The sequence below is a fragment of the Pristis pectinata genome, chromosome 12 (assembly GCF_009764475.1).
Source record: "Pristis pectinata isolate sPriPec2 chromosome 12, sPriPec2.1.pri, whole genome shotgun sequence".
In the NCBI taxonomy this organism is placed as follows: domain Eukaryota; kingdom Metazoa; phylum Chordata; class Chondrichthyes; order Rhinopristiformes; family Pristidae; genus Pristis; species Pristis pectinata.
Genome location: NC_067416.1, coordinates 12,667,530 through 12,685,655, shown reverse-complemented (window position 1 = coordinate 12,685,655; position 18,126 = coordinate 12,667,530). Strand labels below are relative to the sequence as shown.

Below are 18,126 nucleotides of genomic sequence, written 5' to 3'. Positions count from 1 at the left end.
CTCAGATAACTTTTACCAAGGTCTCAGACCTTCATTAGCTTGTTAGGGCTATGGCTCGTTCACAATCATCATTAGGAAAGGCCAGGTGATGCAAATTTCAAAGCTTTATAAATACCCTGACTCCTCAAACCTTGTCCCAACAGTCAGCAGCCATGGGCTCCTCTATGCAGCTGCCCAGCACTCTGAAAATTAAAATAAATGATGCCCACAAAGCAGGAGAAGGCTATAAGAAGATAGCAAAGTGTTTTCAGGTAGCCGTTTCCTCAGTTCGTAATGTAATTAAGAAATGGCAGTTAACAGGAAAAGTGGAGGTCAAGTTGAGGTCTGGAAGACCAAGAAAACTTTCCGAGAGGACTGCTCGTAGGATTGCTAGAAAGGCAAATCAAAACCCCTGTTTGACTGCAAAAGATCTTCAGGAAGATTTAGCAGACACTGGAGTGGTGGTGCACTGTTCTACTGTGCAGCGACACCTGCACAAATATGACCTTCATGGAAGAGTCATCAGAAGAAAACCTTTCCTGTGTCCTCACCACAAAATTCAGCATCAGAAGTTTGCAAAGGAACATCTAAACAAGCCTGATGCATTTTGGAAACAAGTCCTGTGGATTGATAAATTTAAAATAGAACTTTTTGGCTGCAATGAGCAAAGGTATGTTCGGAGAAAAAAGTGTGCAGAGTTTCATGAAACGAACATCTCTCCAACTGTTAAACACGGGGGTGGATCGATCATGCTTTGGGCTTGTGTTGCAGCCAGTGGCACGAGGAACATTTCACTGGTAGAGGGAAGAATGAATTCAATTAAATACCAGCAAATTCTGGAAGGAAACATCACACCGTCTATAAAAAAGATAAAGATGAAAAGAGGATGGCTTCTACAACAGGATAATGATCCTAACCACACCTCAAAATCCACAATGGACTACCTCAAGAGGCACAAGCTGAAGGTTTTGCCATGGCCCTCACAGTCCCCCAACCTAAACATCATCGAAAATCTGTGGATAGACCTCAAAAGAGCAGTGCATGCAAGATGGCCCAAGAATCTCACAGAACTAGAAGCCTTTTTGCAAGGAAGAATGGGCAAAAATCCCCCAAACAAGAATTGAAAGGCTCTTAGCCGGCTACAGAAAGCGTTTACAAGCTGTGATACTTGCCAAAGGGGGTGTTACTAAGTACTGACCATGCAGGGTGCCCAAACTTTTGCATCAGGCCGTTTTTTTTTGTTCTTTTGAAACTGTAAAAGATGGAAATAAAAGAGTAATCTTGTTTAAAATATTAAAGAAACTTTATGCTTTTTGGAAATCAGGTCATCTTTTACTCGCTTAGCTATTCACAGTAACAGAAATTTTGACTGGGGTGCCCAAACTTTTGCATGCCACTGTACCTGTCTTAATTTCAGATTTCTAGCATCTGTAGTGTTCTGCTTTCTTTCGAGGTTTTCATGGCTACTTCCATTTTAATTTTATTTAAATCTCCTTTTATTCCTCACAATCAAGAGGCTCTAATTACAATAGCTCCTTTTTCATTCATATATTCATAATTGTTGGTCTTCCCTAATACTATCTTCTGCCTCCACTTCACTTCTCAAAATTTGTACCAGGAATGGCTGTTTGAACAAGAAAATGTGTTGACCCGGAAGCTATTTCAAGAGAGCGCAATACTGGATCTCCTCTTAGGGAACGAGACAGGGCAGGCGACAGAAGTGTGTGTAGGGGAACACTTTGGATTTAGTGACCATAATTCCATTTGTTTCACAATAATTGATGAGAAGGATAGGACTGGTCCTTGGGTTGAGATTCTAAATTGGAGTAAGGCCAATTTTAATGGCATCAGAAGGGATCTGGCAGGCGTGGATTGCGATAGGCTGTTTTCCGGCAAAGAGTTGCTTGGTAAGTGGGAGGCTTTCAAAAGTGAAATATTGAGAGTACAGAAACTGTATGTTCCTGTTAGAATAAAAGGCAAGGCTAGCAGGTTGAGGGAACCTTGGTAATCGAGGGAATTTGAGGCCCCGGTAAAGGAAAAGCAGGTGGTCCATGTAAAGTACAGGCAGTTAGGATTAAATGAAGGGCTTGAGGAGTATAAGAAATGCAAGAGAACACTTAAGAGAGAAATCAGGAAGGCAAAAAGAGGACATGAGGTTGCTCTGGCAAACAGGCTGAAAGAGAATCCCAAGGGTTTCTACAGCTATATTAAGAGCAAAAGGGTAGCAAGGGACAAAGTTGGTCCTCTTGAAGATCAGCGTGGTCATCTATGCATGGAGCCGAGAGAGATGGGGGAGATCTTAAATGAATTTTTTGCATCCATATTTACTCTGGAAACAGACACAGAGTCTATAGAACTGAGGCAAAAGAGTAATGAGGTCATAGACCGTATGCAGATTACGGAAGAGGAGGTGCTAGCTGTCTTGAGGTGAATTAAAGTGGATAAATCCCCACGGCCTGACAAAGTGTCCCCTTGGCCCTTGAGTGTGGCTAGTGCAGAAATTGCAGGGGCCCTGGCAGAGATATTTAAAACGTCCTTAGCCACAGGTCAGGTGACAGTGGACTGGAGGATAGCTAATGTTGTTCCGTTGTTCAAGGCTGTAAGAATAAGCCAGGAAATTATAGGCCGGTGAGCCTGATGTCAGTCTTGGGTAAATTATTGGAAGGTATTCTAAGGGACAGGATATATAAGTATTTGGATAGATAGGGCCAGATTAGAGATAGTCGACATGGCTTTGTGCATGGTAGGTCATGTCTAACCAATCTTATAGAGTTTTTTGAGGTTACCAGGAAGGTTGACGAGGGAAAGGCGGTGGACATTGTCTACATGGACTTTAGCAAGGCCTTTGACAAAATCCCGCATGGGAGGCTGATCCAGAAAGTTATGTCGGTTGGCATTCAGGATGAGGTAGCCAATTGGATTCAACATTGACTTAGCAGGAGAAGCCAGAGAGTGGTAGTAGATGGTTGTCTCTCTGACTGGAGGCCTGTGACTTGTGGCGTGCCACAGGGATCGATGTTAAGGTCTGTTGTTGATTATCATCTATATCAATGATTTAGATGATAATGTGGTAAACTGGATCAGCAAATTTGTGATGACACCAAGATTGGGGGCGTAGTGGACAGCGAGGAAGGCTATCAAAGCTTGCAGTATGATCTTGACCAGCTGGGAAAGTGGGCTGGAAAATGGCTGATAGAATTTAATGCAGACAAGTGTGAGGTGTTGCACTTTGGGAGAACAAACCAGGGTAGGACTTACATAGTGAATGGTAGGGCTCTGAGATGAGCGATAGAACAGAGGGACCTGGTAATACAGGTCCATAGTGCCTTGAAAGTGGCATCAGAGGTAAATAGGGTCATAAAGAGAGCTTCTGGCACTTTGGCCTTCATAAATCAGGGCACTGGTATGGGAGTTGGGATGTACAAGACATTGGTGAGGCCAAATTTAGAGTATCGTGTTCAGTTCTGCTCATCTACCTACAGGAAAGATATCAATAATATTGAAAGAATGCAGAGAAAATTTACAAGGATGTTGCCAGAACTTGAGGATATGAGTTATAGAGAAAGGTTGAATATGTTAGGTTATTTCCCTGGAGCACAAGAGAACGAGGGAAGATCTTATAGAGGTATACAAAATTATGAGGGGCATAGATAGGGTGAATGCATGCAGGCTTTTCCTCTTAAGGTTGGGTGAGACTAGAACTAGAGGACATAAGTTTAGGGTGAAAGGTGAAATATTTAAGGGGAATCTGAGGGGAAACTTCTTCACTCAAAGGGTGGTGCGAGTGTGGAACAAGCTGCCTGTGGAAGTGATAAATGTGGGTTCAGTTGTAACATTTAAGAGAAGTTTGGATAGGTACATAGATAGGAGGGGTTTGGAGGGATATGGCCCAGGTGCAGGTAGATGGGACTAGGCAGAAGATCAGGTCAGCATAGACTAGATGGGCCAAAGGGTCTGTTTCTGTGCTTATTGTACTCTATGACTGCTTTTCTTGAATTTTTTTCCTTTTTATTTGTATTATTCTTTTTGCATTAGTGAGACTGTTGTACAGTTTAATCCAGTAAAATATACTCCTGAGGGAGTAAATTTCCCTCCTATTCCTTATTGATAATGAACTAAGCAGAATGTGTATGTTTGCACAATTATCTATGATGTCCTGTATACTAGTGCTCAAAGAAGAAATGTTGGGCAGAACTTATCAGAATCAGTCCAACAGTACTGACCATTTCAAAATCACTCTATGATGTTCAATGTAGCTTCCTAAAAAATCTATAAGTATACGCACCACCAGATTTCCTTTCAAATTTTGAATAATGTATTAAATGATTCTTTGACCATTAATTGTTGCTATTGATCCATTTTCCTGTTTCAACTGGCAATTTGTATCCTGTTTGCCTTCCAATGTATACACATTTCCAAAATTATAACTGATATACAAATAAAATCCTGCCAATCTAAATTAATGTGCCTGTAGCTTTTAAATGTTAAAAAAAATAATGAATGCCTGGGAGATATTATAATGAAAATGATCTTATCTTTGCATTCAGATGATTATGACTGCTTGAGTTTTGCTCTTTCACTCAAAGATGCCAGATGAACCCCTCAATGCAATCGATTTCCGTAATTACTCCCACCAACTGAAAGCTCAATTGCTAACCTTGAGCATCAGTTAGAAAGGGCACGCTGTCAAACACTGCATGCCACGTTCAAATGCAGTGAATGCTAACAGTGAACCAAAAAGCTGTTATCTCTTCCTATCTTCTCCTGAATTAAATGGTCTGTTACTTAAATTCTGATTTCCATTTTAAATTGCAATCTCCAATTGTACAGTAATATTTTAATTTATGTTGGCTTTGTGTAATCTTGTGCATTTTATTCTTGTCATTTATTAGAAAAAGTTTATGGGGATTATTTGGAATAAAAATGTTGAAGAATATAAATTATGTTAGAAGCATAGAGATTGTCTGCCTCCTGATAGAAATCATTAAATTTACACACAGGGAAAACTATAAGTAGGTGGAGAAAATTCCTGCTGTGCTAGTCTTGTCACTAAGGAAGAATGAAAAAAAGAGGTAGCGAAATGCAACAGTTATTGGGAAAATGAAGATATACAAATAAAACCATGTGAGAGAGCATGGCATAAAACCAATGGTGTAGCGACTCACCGTCCGAGCAAGTCAACCGGCTCGGCGGTCAGGTCGCGTGTCGTCGGAGCGGCGAGGCCCAAGGTGACATTGGGCCTTCATCTTCCCTGAGCGACGGGGAGAACCCGCGCGCGGGAAAAGTTTGATGACGTAGCGCATACGTCATTTCCTTTTTCGGTGGGCAGGAACCATTCCTCTTAAAAGGCCCGCACAAGGCAGGAAAATAAATCAGTTTTTGTCCTGCAGCCCACCGACTAGTGTCTTGCTTTCACATCACAGTAGCAGCCGCTACATTGGTGACCCCGACAGTCCAAATGGATTTTGGACCCGCACAATGGACGACAACACAGTGGCACTCAAGCTGCCCACCTTTTGGACGCTTCGGCCCAGCGTCTGGTTCGACCAGGCTGAAGCACAATTCCAACTTCGGCAGATCACCTCCTACTCCACAAAGTACTACCACGTGGTCAGCTCTCTGGACCAGGAGACAGCCGCCCAGGTCGGAGACTTCATCCAGCCTCCTCCAGAGGAGGATAAAAACCCGGCTTTCAAAGACCTTCTTATTTGGACCTTTGGCCTCTCCCGTCGCGAGCGCGCCGCCCGCCTGCTTCATCTCAACGGCCTGGGGGACAGATCCCTATTGGCCCTAATGAATGAGATGCTGGCCTTGGCTGAGGGACACAAGCCTTGCCTAATGTTCGAACAGGCCTTCCTCGAACAACTACCCGATAACATTCACCTGCTGCTGGCCGACGCCGATTTCAGCAACCCACGTGAGGTAGCTGCCCGGGTGCATGTCCTGTGGAAGGCCAAACGTGAGAGCGGGTCATCCGTCGGCCAAATCGCCAGGCCGCGAGCCCAACGCCTACCTAAACCAGTCCCAGCAACTGAGCGACCACACCACAGAAACACAGACGACGACACTGGCGACCAGCTGTGTTTCTACCATCAGAGGTGGGGCGCGGAGGCCCGTCGATGCCGCCCACCCTGCAAGTTTCAGGGAAACGCCAGGGTCAGCCGTCACTAATGGCTATGACGGCTGGCCGCCAACACAGCCTCCTATTCGTTCGGGACAAGCAGTCCGGGCACCGTTTCCTCGTCGATACTGGAGCAGAGGTCAGTATTTTGCCCCTGACTGGCCGCGACACTGTAACAGGCAACAAGGTTCTGTGCTCAATGCTGCAAATGGCACAACGATACAGACTTTCGGTACCCGTACAGTTCAATTACAATTCGGCGACAGCCGTTTTACCTGGAACTTTACCCTTGCCGCCGTCGCCGGCCACTCCTGGGAGCCGATTTCCTTCAGGCCCACAGCCTGTTAGTCAACCTGCGTGGGAATCGGCTAGTGCACTCCAGAATTTTCCAAACTCACCCCCTGGGAGAAGCCAGACTACCAGCCCCACGCCTGGACTCTGTTTTCCTGTCTGGCAACGAGTTCACCAAGCTCCTAGCTGAGTTCCCATCGGTTCTGGGACCTCAGTTTACAAATTCGACGCCCAAACACAGGGTGCAGCACCACATCATTACCACAGGGCCACCCCTTCATGCCCAAGCACGACGACTACCTCCAGACAAGCTCCGCCTGGCAAAGGAAGAGTTCCGCCGCATGGAAGAGCTGGGGATCATTTGCAGGTCAGACAGCCCCTGGGCCTCCCCCCTGCACAAGGTCCCCAAAGCCACCGGCGGGTGGAGGCCCTGCGATGACTACCGCAGGCTGAATGATGCCACCACCCTGGTCTGCTACCCCATCCCTCACATCCAGGACTTCGCGGCGAACCTACACAGGGACGACATCTTCTCCAAGGTGGACCCTGTCCGGGGATACCACCAAATCCAGGTCCACCCTGACGACGTCCCCAAAACTGTGCTTATCACTCCATTCGGCCTCTTCGAATTCCTTTGAATGCCGTTCGGCCTTAAGGATGCCACGCAAACTTTCCAGCGGCCGATGGACGCGGCAGGCCGAGACCTGGGCTTCGTCTTCATTTACTTAGATGACATACTAATCGCCAGCCATGACCACCAAGAACACCTTTCCCATCTCCGCCAACTGTACTCCTGTCTCCGTGATTTCAGCCTCACTATCAACCCGGCCAAGTGCCAATTCGGACTTGACTCTATCGATTTCCTCGGCCACAGAATCACCAGCAAAGGAGCAACACCCCTACCCAAGGTAGACGCTATCCGCCATTTTGCCCGTCCCAACACAATTAAAGGCCTGCAGGAATTCCTGGGGATGGTCAACTTTTACCATCGGTTCATCCCTGCAGCAGCCCATATCATGCGCCCTTTGTTCTCCCTGATGTCTGGCAAGGGCAAGGACATTGCCTGGAACGACGAGGCTGCGGCTGCCTTCGTTAAGGCCAAGGATGCCCTGGCAGATGCCGTGATGCTGGTACACCCTAGGACAGACGTCCCAACCGCCCTCACGGTGGAAGCATCCAACACCACGGTTGGTGGAGTACTGGAACAACTAATCGAAGGCCGTTGACAACCCTTGGCATTTTTCAGCAGGCACCTTAGACCACCCGAACTGAAATACAGCGCTTTCAGTCGGGAACTTCTAGCGCTGTACCTGGCAGTCTGGCATTTCCGGTACTTTTTAGAAAGCAGGCCTTTCACCGCTTTCACTGACCATAAGCCTTTGTCCTTCGCCTTCTCCAAGGTCTCTGATCCCTGGTCAGCTCGTCAGCAGCGACATTTGTCCTACATTTCCGAATTCACAACGGATATCCAACATGTCTCCAGAAAGGACAATGTCGTTGCTGACACACTTTCCAGGCCGACCATCCACAGCTTGTCCCTGGGTGTTGACTACACGGCCCTGGCTGATGCACAGCAGGCCGACGACGAGCTGCCCAGCTACAGAACCGCAATCTCGGGCCTGCAGCTCCAAGATTTCTTAGTCGGTCCAGGTCAGCAGACCCTCTTTTGCGACATCGCAGAAGGTCAACCCCACCCTATAGTTCCTGCAGCCTGGCGGAAACGCGTTTTCGACTCGGTACACAGGTTGGCACACCCATCCATCAGATCAACTGTTCAACTGGTCGCCAGAAGTTCGTCTGGCACGGCCTGCGCAAACAGTTCAGTGAGTGGGCCAGGACTTGTCCGCACTGCCAGACATCAAAAATCCAATGACACACCACGGTCCCGCCACAGCAGTTCAAGCCTATCCGTAGAAGGTTCAACCACATCCACGTCGACCTCGTCGGTCCTCTGCCAGTTTCAAGAGGAGCCCGGTACCTCCTTACCATCGTGGACCGGTTCACGAGGTGGCCAGAGGCATCCCCTCTATCCGACATCACGACTGATTCCTGCGCCCGGGCGCTGCTCACAACTTGGATCTCCCGTTTTGGTGTTCCGGCCCACATCACTTCAGACAGGGGCACCCAGTTTACCTCCAGCCTCTGGTCTGCATTAGCGAACATGCTAGGGACGCAGCTGCACACCACTACAGCCTACCACCCTCAATCAAACAGGTTGGTGGAACTCTTCCACCGCCATCTGAAATCAGCCCTGATGGCCCGCCTGAAAGGTCCTAACTGGGTCGACGAACTGCCTCGGGTCCTGCTCGGCATACGCACTGCCCCCAAGGAAGATCTCCAGGCTTTGTCAGCTGAACTCATGTACAGTGCGCCCCTGGTCATCCCAGGGGAATTTCATACCCACCCTTCGGGGCCAAGAGGAACAACTCACGGCAGTCCTGGAAAGATTGTGCAAGAAGCTTGGCAGCTTGGCACCGATTCCCACTTCGCAGCATGGTCAAGCCCCATCCTGTGAGCCCATGGAACTACAAGACTGTAAGTTCGTTTTCGTTTGCAGGGGCACACCCCGAGCACCACTGCAACAACCATACGAGGGGCCGTTCCGGGTCATCAGGAATAATGGGTCCACCTTTATTTTGGACATTGGGGGCAAGGAAGAGGTCTTCACGACAGACTGCCTCAAACAGGGCCATTTAGATCTACAACAACCGATCAAGGTCCCAACACTGCGACGCAGAGGCCGACCTCCTAAGCAACGGCTAGCGCAGCCCACGAACCTTGGGGACCGCATCGCCGGTTCTTGGGGGGTGTTGTGTGGTGACTCACCGTCCGAGCCAGCAAACCGGATCGGCGGTCGGGTCGCGCATCGTCGGGGAGCGGCGAGGCCCAAGATGGCGTTGGGCCTTTGTCTTCCCCGAGTGACGGGGAGAACCCGCGCGCGGGAAAAGTTTGATGATGTAGTGCATACGTCATTTCCATTTTCGGTGGGCAGGAACCGTTCCTCTTAAAAGGCCCATGCAAGGCGGGAAAATAAATCAGTTTTTGTTCTGCAGCCCACCGACTAGTGTCTTGCTTTCACATCGCGGTAGCAGCTGCTACAATGGGAAGATCGAAGAAAGTGCACAAAACAGCACTCATTGAGGAAATAAAGGGATGTGGTTGTAAAATGGAAATATGGCAGCAATCTTTGGAATATGGAAGGCATAAAAACACAGCAGTCAAAGGAAGAATGAAAGAGCGTTGCAGCAGACACTGGTCAATTGAGGTATAAGAGTAAAAAAAATTAGACAATTCCCAGTGGAAGAAAGAACTGTACTTTTTTCCCTCTACCTCTCTCCCTCTTCTTTCTTTCTTTCTCTCAGGTTCTGCACCATTATGGTGGTTTCACATTGTTCCCAGTAATTTCCCAGTTTCTACTTTATTCCTGATTTTTGTCCTCTTAAACTTTCACCTTTTGCAAAATACAACTTTTTAATTATTATGATTTCTATTACTAAATTATTATCTCTCACATATTTTTGAAGGCCTTTGGTATGGACAGTGGTTAACTGCTATAAATTGCCAAATTACTCCCAAACAGCCTCTGTACCCTTAGATGCTTTGACACTATGACAAATAGATAGGTTTTGTTGTTGGTTTGTTCCTTTATTTAAGAAGGGCAGCAGTGATAAGCCAGGTAACTACAGGCTGGTGAGCCTTATGTCTGTGGTAAGGAAATTATCAGAGAAAATCCCAAGGGATATGAATTAGGTACATTTGGAATGGCAGAAGCTGATCAGGGATAGCCAGGTAAATCCTGTCTCACTAATTTGACTGAGTTTTTTTTGTTAAGGTAAGTAAGAAAATTGATAAAGGCAGGGAGGGTTTTAAAAAGGCATTTGACAAAGTCAAGCATGGTAGGCTGGGTCCAGAAGGTTAAGGCACATGGGATCCAAGGCAATCTGGCTACTTGGATCCAAAATTGGCTTGGTGATAGGAGGCAGAGGGTAGCGGTGGAAGGATGCTTTTCTGATTGGAAGTCTGTGACCAGTGGTGCACCACAGGGTTCGGTGCTGAGTCCCTGTTGTTTGTGAATATATATTAACAACTTGAACTTAGGAAGACATCAAGAAAGGCTGTCTTAGGCTAAAGCAGGATACTGATTGGATGGAAAGTTGGGTGGAGTGTTGGCAGATGACATTTAATCCGGACACATGCCAGATGATGCATTTTGGGGAGTCAAATAGGGGTAGGACATATACATTAAACAGTAAGGAGCTAAAGAATGTTGATGAACAGAGGAACCTTGGGATTCAAGTCCATTATTCCCTGAAAGTGGCAACACATGTAGATAGGGTGGTGAAGAAGGCATATGGTATGCAGTCCTCAATGGAGGATCGGACAGTGTACAAAGAAGTTCCCAATGCAGGGCAAGACAATAGATAAGTGCAGGGCAGAGCACAGGATAGTCCCCAATGGATGTGTGGGGGGCAGGACATGGGATAATTCCGAATGGGCCAATGAAGAGCAGAAAAAGGGATAGTTCCCAAGGAGGACAGAGCACAGGTCAGCTCCCAGTGAAGGAATGGGGGGCAGGGCACAGGGTAGTTTCAATAGAGGAATGGAGGATATAGTACATGGGAGTTACCTTTGGATGAGTGGAGGGCAGAGCATAGAATGGCTCCCAGTGGACGAGTGGTGGTCAGGTGTCCACTATCTGCCGGGGCCACTCTGGATTGCGTTTGTTTTACTTCTTCTTAATCCCGCGTACACTTACAGTCTCAGTACCTGACAGGTCACTACTGCAATGCTGACTACCTTTATCCCAGATGCTGCTGACCGATCTGACGTTCCCTCGCCAGCACAGTGCCACGGCCAGGGCTCCCTCCCGAGAATTAAGATGGCGCCTGCACCCGCCGACGGCCGAACAACCTCCCGGAACGAAGTAGCGGAGGGAGCAGTTCCGCCGGAACGGTTACAGGGCGGCAGACGTGTGGTTCCGCCGGACGGATTTCAGGGCGGCACCCACTTGGTCGGTGTCACTGGGCGGAGTCAATGGTTGGCGCCTCTGACTGCACGTAAATCTCACCATTCAATGTCCTTCAGCTGTGGGTTGCAGGCTTTATTCTGAGTGCGGGAGGAGGTTGCTGGACAGTGGTCTTTGGGAACGGGGTGGGGCTGCGGCCCCCTTCGTGTGGGGGTGGGGTTGGCTCCTCCCCCTTCGTGTTGGGATGAGGGTGGGTCCCCCCCTTCGTGTGGGGTTGGACCTGGACCCTCCCTTGGTGTGGGGGTGGGGTTGGACCCCCCCCCCCCTTCGTATGGGGGTGGGCCCCGGAACCCCCCTACGTGTGGAGGTGGGGATGAGGGTGTACCCCCCCAACTTCGTGTGGGTGTGGGTTTGGACCCTCACTTCGTGTAGCCCCCATCCCCGTGTGGGGATGAGGGTGGGGCCCCCTTTCGTGTGGGGGTGGGGATGAGGGTGCCCCCTCCCCTTCATGTGGAGGGTGAACCGAGGTAAAAGGGGTGGGCTGTGTTTTTAAGGTAGAGTACACCTGAGGTGGGGGCTACTGGCGGTGGGGTCTTTTACGGATTAGACTGAAACTAGCCTCAGTAATTTTGACCTTGAAACTTTTTGGATTTTTTTAAAAAACTCACCTGGTTCTCTAAATCTGCCCTCGTGATTATTATTGATTTTAATTGCTCCATCACTGGAAGTTATGGCGTTAACTGGTGCGGTCCCAAGACCTGAAATTTCCTCCCTAACTCTCCATCTTTCTTCTTTGAGATGCCCTTTCAAACTTTTGGCAAAGTTTTTGGTCATCTTTGCTAACCTCTTTGTGATTCAGTATCAAATTCTGGTTGTAAATGTTGATAAGGGATGTATTGGTCCTGTATGAATGCAGGTAATTTGAAGAAATGAGGCAGCCATTTTTGCCATTGAAAATAGCAAGGGCACAGAATGTATCCTGGTGGGGGACTTCAATTTTCATCAACAAGAATGCCTTGGCAGCACCACTACAGACAGTCCTGAAGTACATTGACTCAGCAGCAAATAGCGAGAAAGCCACACAAGGGATAAATCCACTTGCCCTCATAAATCTCCCTATGACAGTTGCATCTCTACAACAACATTAGTAGAAGTGCATTTACTCAATAATGCAGAAAGTTGCCCAAATATGTCCTGTTTACAAAAAGTAGGACACGTACAATCTGGTTGATTGCCATCAATCTATACTCATGAGGAAAATTATCCTCTAAAGTGTTGCCAGTGGGCACTTGTGCATAAATAACCTTCCTACTGATGCCAGTTTGGGTTTTGCCAGGACCAATCAGTTCCAGACTTGCACAGGAGGTCAATCAATGCAGCCCAGGATATCACCACAGGAATTCCTCAGGGTTGTGTCCTCGGCCTACCACTTTTGGCTGCTTAATCAATTACCCTCCTGTGAAAGTGCCAGGCAATGACCAATGCCAACAAGAGAGAGTCTAACCACTAGCCTTGATTGTCAATGACATTACCAATACTGAGTATCATACCATCAAATTCCTGGGGGACATCATTAACTGGAAGCTCAATAGGAATAGCTGCATAACTACTGAGACAAGAGCAGGTCAGAGTCTGGGAATCCTATGATAGAGACTGACTTCTTGACATTCCAAAGCCTTTCCACCATCTACAAAACACTGTACTCAACACTTGCCTGGATGAGTGTGCCTCCACCAACTCATAAGAAGATAAACGTCATCCAGGAAAAAACAGATTGCTCAATTGGTACCTAATCCACCACCCATTCATCCCTTCTACCACAGTTGTGTGGTGGCTGCAGTGTTTACCATCTTTCAGATGCACTGCAGTTACTTGCTTAAGCTACTTTGACAACCTCCCAAACCTGCAACGATTTTATCACCACCACCTGCATGATTCCTTCCAAGTCACACAGCATCCTCATATTTAAATATATTGCTGTTTACTTCAATATCACTCAGTCTGAATACTGGAACCCTTTTCCCCCATATCTATGTGAGAGTGCCTTCACCAAAAGGACTGCAGTGATTCAAGAAGGCTGCTCACTTCAAGGGCAGTTAGGTTGGCAATAAATGCTGGCCTTGCCAGCAACACCTAAATTCTGAAAAATTAATGTTTTTAAAAACTCTTGATGAAGGGCAAGTAGAGAAGTTGATACAAATATAAACTGGTTTTATATATCATTGATAGTTGATACTTAATTCCAGAATTTATCTAATGTTCTGGATGTCATTGTGGGAATTAAATCGATGTTTGTATATGAGCAGTCCAGACCTCTAGACAGCTAGTCCACCATCTTGATACCATACCCTATTTAGAACTTGTTACATTATTTTAAAAATACTGGACCAAAATTAACTAAACTTCTGAAAGTTTTTATTATTATTTTACTTTAAAAAAACAGTTGCTGAAAAAAAGTGTACAGGAACATGTATCCTTAAATACTAAGTAACTTTCAAAAACTCCTTATTTTATGAACCTTGCATTTTGAACTTAACGTGGAACTTCCCCCAACGCAGTTTCCTTTTCTTATTAAATTGATCTGTGTTATAAAACACTGACTTGTGACCTCAATAAGTTAAAGACTTAACTAGATTTTAACCAAGCTTGTATATGATGGTCACCGATTAGACATTAGAAAGTAAAAAATTAACGTGGTAGACATTGTCTGTCTGATAGTAGGTTTTCACCATCACCAGAAAACTCCAAGCAGAGCAAAAATATTACAAGTTCTAAGAAGACAAAGCAAAGCATCATTTTTTAAGAAATACACTATCTAATTTCAGCTATGTATGTTTTTTTAATTTGCCCATACATTTTAAATTACATTTCCACCACCTTTTCTTCAATTTAGAAGCCTGGAAATGCCAATCCATTTCATTCAGGATACAACAAAGATTGAATAGGGTAGCTTTTGGTTTATAATATTTCAGTCCAGAAAAGAAAATAACTTTACGCTGCAGCCGAAACAGAAAGAAGACAGAATACTTTCTTCCTCGCAGTCCATGTATCCACATCATTTGTATTCTTTGTTAATTTGATTGACTGGTTTGGTCCACAGTTATTTCAATTATTAATGAATAATCAATCCAGCATTTTGATTTTAAGTACTGATACAGAGACTTGGTTTATACACTTTCATTATCATTTGTGGTCTTTTAATAACTTTAAATACATTTCCTAACTTTGCATTGACATTGAATTTATATTCGCATTATAGAGCAATTTCATGTAACTAAATGTTTCAAGTCACAGTATGAAGGGAAAGAATGTAGACCACAAGGAAGAGGATATCTAAAGGCACAAAGGAAAGATAATTTTGGGTAGTATTTGAATTTGTAGAGGTGGTATGGTGAAGGGACTTAGAAGGAAAATTATGTGGAACCAGTGGAAAATGTGGGCACAGATAGTGGAATAAGGGAAGTTGGTGCAGATATCCATTAGTCCAGAAATGAAGGAGCAAATAGTGCAATCCACTTTGTCTGGATGGAGAAATTATCTTTGTGAGTGGCGACTGAACTCTGGAGGGAATAGAAGTAAAGAACAGGGATATTAAAGTCAGAATACGTCGAGCTAGTGGCAGTTTAAAGAGAGGAGTGCTGTTTTGGGTTTGGGATTTTGTGCAAAATTGGATGTAATTGGCAGTGTAAATAATAAAGGTGAATCTGTAACAATTTTTGTATTGTCTGTGGATCACTCAAGTTGCAGATTGTTTTAATTCTATTGAATTCATACATAGTCTGGGTCTTTCCCACTGGGGGTGTGAAAAAGGAAAATTGGAGTGTGGGGGCTCAGGATATTCTATCTGATTAAAATTAATTCTGCCAACCTATGCTTTGATATTGATGAGAACCCTCCAAAACTTGTACCATCAGCGTGAAGCACCAATTGTTGACATGTATGAAGACATATATGTTGACAGGACTATTAAGAAATCACAACAAGTTGAGTAACTTCCCCACAGGGAAGAAGGGATCATTTGTTTATGTATCTATCCAGGTACCTATTTGTGCTCATAGCTGTACTGGCAAAGACCTTTCAAAGTGTCATGGAAGGAAAACAATATATTATGGGCAAAGAATCTAAATGTATGTGTGTCTGCTCTCTTTTGCACACCCATGGGGTCCCTTAAGCCTGTTCCATCACTAATCGGATCAGAACTGATCTATATCTCAACAACATTTAGTTGCCTTGTCTCTGTCTTTGTCAATATATTTGTCTATTTAAAAAATGCTATCTGATACTTTCAGCATTTTCAATTGACCTGGCCTTTATAGCTTTTTAGGGAAGCAAAAGTTCAAGATTTCCACCATGCTTTCTATAAAGCTAGCTGTGCATTAAGTGCCTCCTACTTATCTACAAAACCTTAAATCCTATTGTCATGCACATTTCAATCTTTTATGTAATAAATTTCTACATTTACATTTGTTCTGGCACTTGGTGCATGTAATGACATGTTATGAAAGCCCATCACCAATGGTTGCATTGTAATGGTGCACTGAACAATTTGTTCTTTATACTGTAAAACCAGACCACTGGTAACCATTACCTACATTCCTGTAATATTTGTTATTTAGTGATAAATAATAACCCATTTAAATAATTACACCTGTAAATCATCCCACTAACCTGTGCCTCATGGTGATTGCATTTGGCGTTAGGTTTTGATTCCATAAGCAATATATTTACTATCTCACTTAAAAATAAGAAAATAAATCTGAAACTTCACATATGATCCAACAACTTTGACCTTCTACCTTCCCTATAGATATAAAGGATGGTGGAATAGAGACTTGATGATCTTGGATGCACAAATGATTACCAGTACTTTATTCACTGCTAACCCACTGTTATGTTTATTCTTAATAGAGATATGTAATGAACCTGTTGCTAAATTACTCAAGGTTAGAGGCATTCTCCCAGCAAATTATAATCAAATATATAACTGCCCTAATTGCACCAGCCAAATACCAAATACAATATAAGAGCCATCCCAACTTGGAAATATTTGCTGCTCCTTCACCGTCACTAGGTCTAAATCCTAGAATTCCCTGCCCAGCAGAAAATATCTTTACCAGGAAGACTGCAGTGGTTTATGTTGGCAGCTCACCACCACTTTCTCCAGGAGCAATTAGGGATGGCTAATAAATACTGGCATTAATGGTGACACCTACATCCTGAAAATGGATATATTTAAAAAAAACACCTATATGATTATGCAACATTGATCCTATAATCCATATATAAAAGTATAACAACACAATCACTGAGTGAGTTTGCAAACTTGAGTATCAATTTTCCTTGGCTTCAGTAATGGTTCTGATGGAGAGATGTTGTAGCAGGCAGGAATTGAGCAATCAGATACAAGCAATTGATTCTTGCCTAACTTTTTTAAGGGGAGATTTTGATGGCAAAAAGCAAGCTTCATTGAAGATTTGTACAACCCCCTTCTTACCACACCCACCCCCAACTTTTAATTTTGATTTTGTCAGTTTGAAACAGCACTTCAATCACAGCATTCTCAGAGCCCATTTAAAATGGCTGCACTAGTGAGCCCACTTGAGACATATCCTCAAAGCCAGCTTGCAGCTGGATTGAATTCAGTGAACTTTGATGGGTAAATCTATTTGCTTTTGTTTCATTTTGCATCTTGCACATTTTCCTTGGCCTTTACTTATGCTGAAGTCTTCATTTTTTGGAAAAAACTGCGGTATTGGTTATTACCTGTAGTATCCAAAGTGGAACCAAGCAAGTTGTGAGGTATATAATCGCTTTGATGAGGACAATGAATTCATGGTGCTGCACATCTTCCAGTGAAAATGCACTCTTGATGCTATTGCAGTTTCCACCTGTGGGCCTAGGTGAGATTAGTAGACCATCTTCTGCAGTCTTATGGGGTGATTAAGCTGTTTCACTGGTCGCAGACTGCCAGCTGAAGACTCAAATGATTGTAAAAAGTGAACTTCCCTGTTTTATTCCGAAATTCCATAGTTTCCAGAATGGTTGGGATATGGCAAATGTAACCCCACTATACAAGAAGGAAGGGAAGAAAGAAAATCCAGAATTATCAACCAGTAAGTAGAAAGAAAAAATGGAGTCATCGATCACTAAGGAAGTGGTGATGGGCACTTGGAAAATAATAATAGGATTGGGTAGATTTGTAAATGGGAAATAACATTTGACAAATCTGTTTTAACTTTGAGGTTGTAACTAGCAACTTAAGAGTGAACAATGTTGATGTGGGGTGTTTGGGCTTTCAGAAGGCATCAATAAGATGCCACACAAGGGATTATTAAACAAAACCAGAATGCATGATATTGTGGGTAATATACTAGAGTGGATTGAGGATTGGCTAATGAGCCAAAAACAGGGTAGGAATGATCAGGTCATTTTTGGGTTAATAGGCTATGACATGGGGTGCTACAAGGTTCAGTTCTGGGTCCCAGCTGTTCACAGTTTATATCAGTGATTTGGTTGAGGGGGTCAAGTGGGCCAATTTTGTTGGTGACACAAAGCTAGATAGCAGTGCGAGTAGAATGCACAGGGACTTCAAGGGGATGGAGACAAGTGAAGTGAATGAACGAGGATATGGCAGATGGATATATTGTGGAAAAATGTGGGATAAATGATCTTGACAGCTAAAACAGGAAGTTGAAGTATTATTTTTAAATGATAGGAGATTGTTGGTGTTCATAGAGACCTGTGTACCCTTGTACACAAATTATTGAAT

At 44.7% G+C, this 18,126-nt stretch overlaps 1 protein-coding gene across 9 annotated transcripts in view; it reads right to left on the bottom strand.

The window, feature by feature from the left end:
* The window catches only part of fam204a (family with sequence similarity 204 member A), a 106,389-nt gene that overhangs the window by 50,702 nt on the left and 37,561 nt on the right, over positions 1-18,126 (bottom strand). For 2 of the 9 annotated variants that reach the window (XM_052027386.1, XM_052027391.1), the window contains exon 1: positions 11,019-11,136. The exons of 2 other annotated variants lie outside the window; for them this stretch is intronic. In XM_052027386.1, coding sequence (XP_051883346.1) covers positions 11,019-11,044 — 26 coding nt within the window. In that variant the 5' untranslated portion in view covers positions 11,045-11,136. Of the gene's footprint in view, positions 1-11,018; positions 11,137-11,158; positions 11,323-18,126 lie in introns of those variants that run through there. 5 more of the 9 variants (XM_052027392.1, XM_052027387.1, XM_052027395.1 and 2 more) reach the window with 5 other exon arrangements.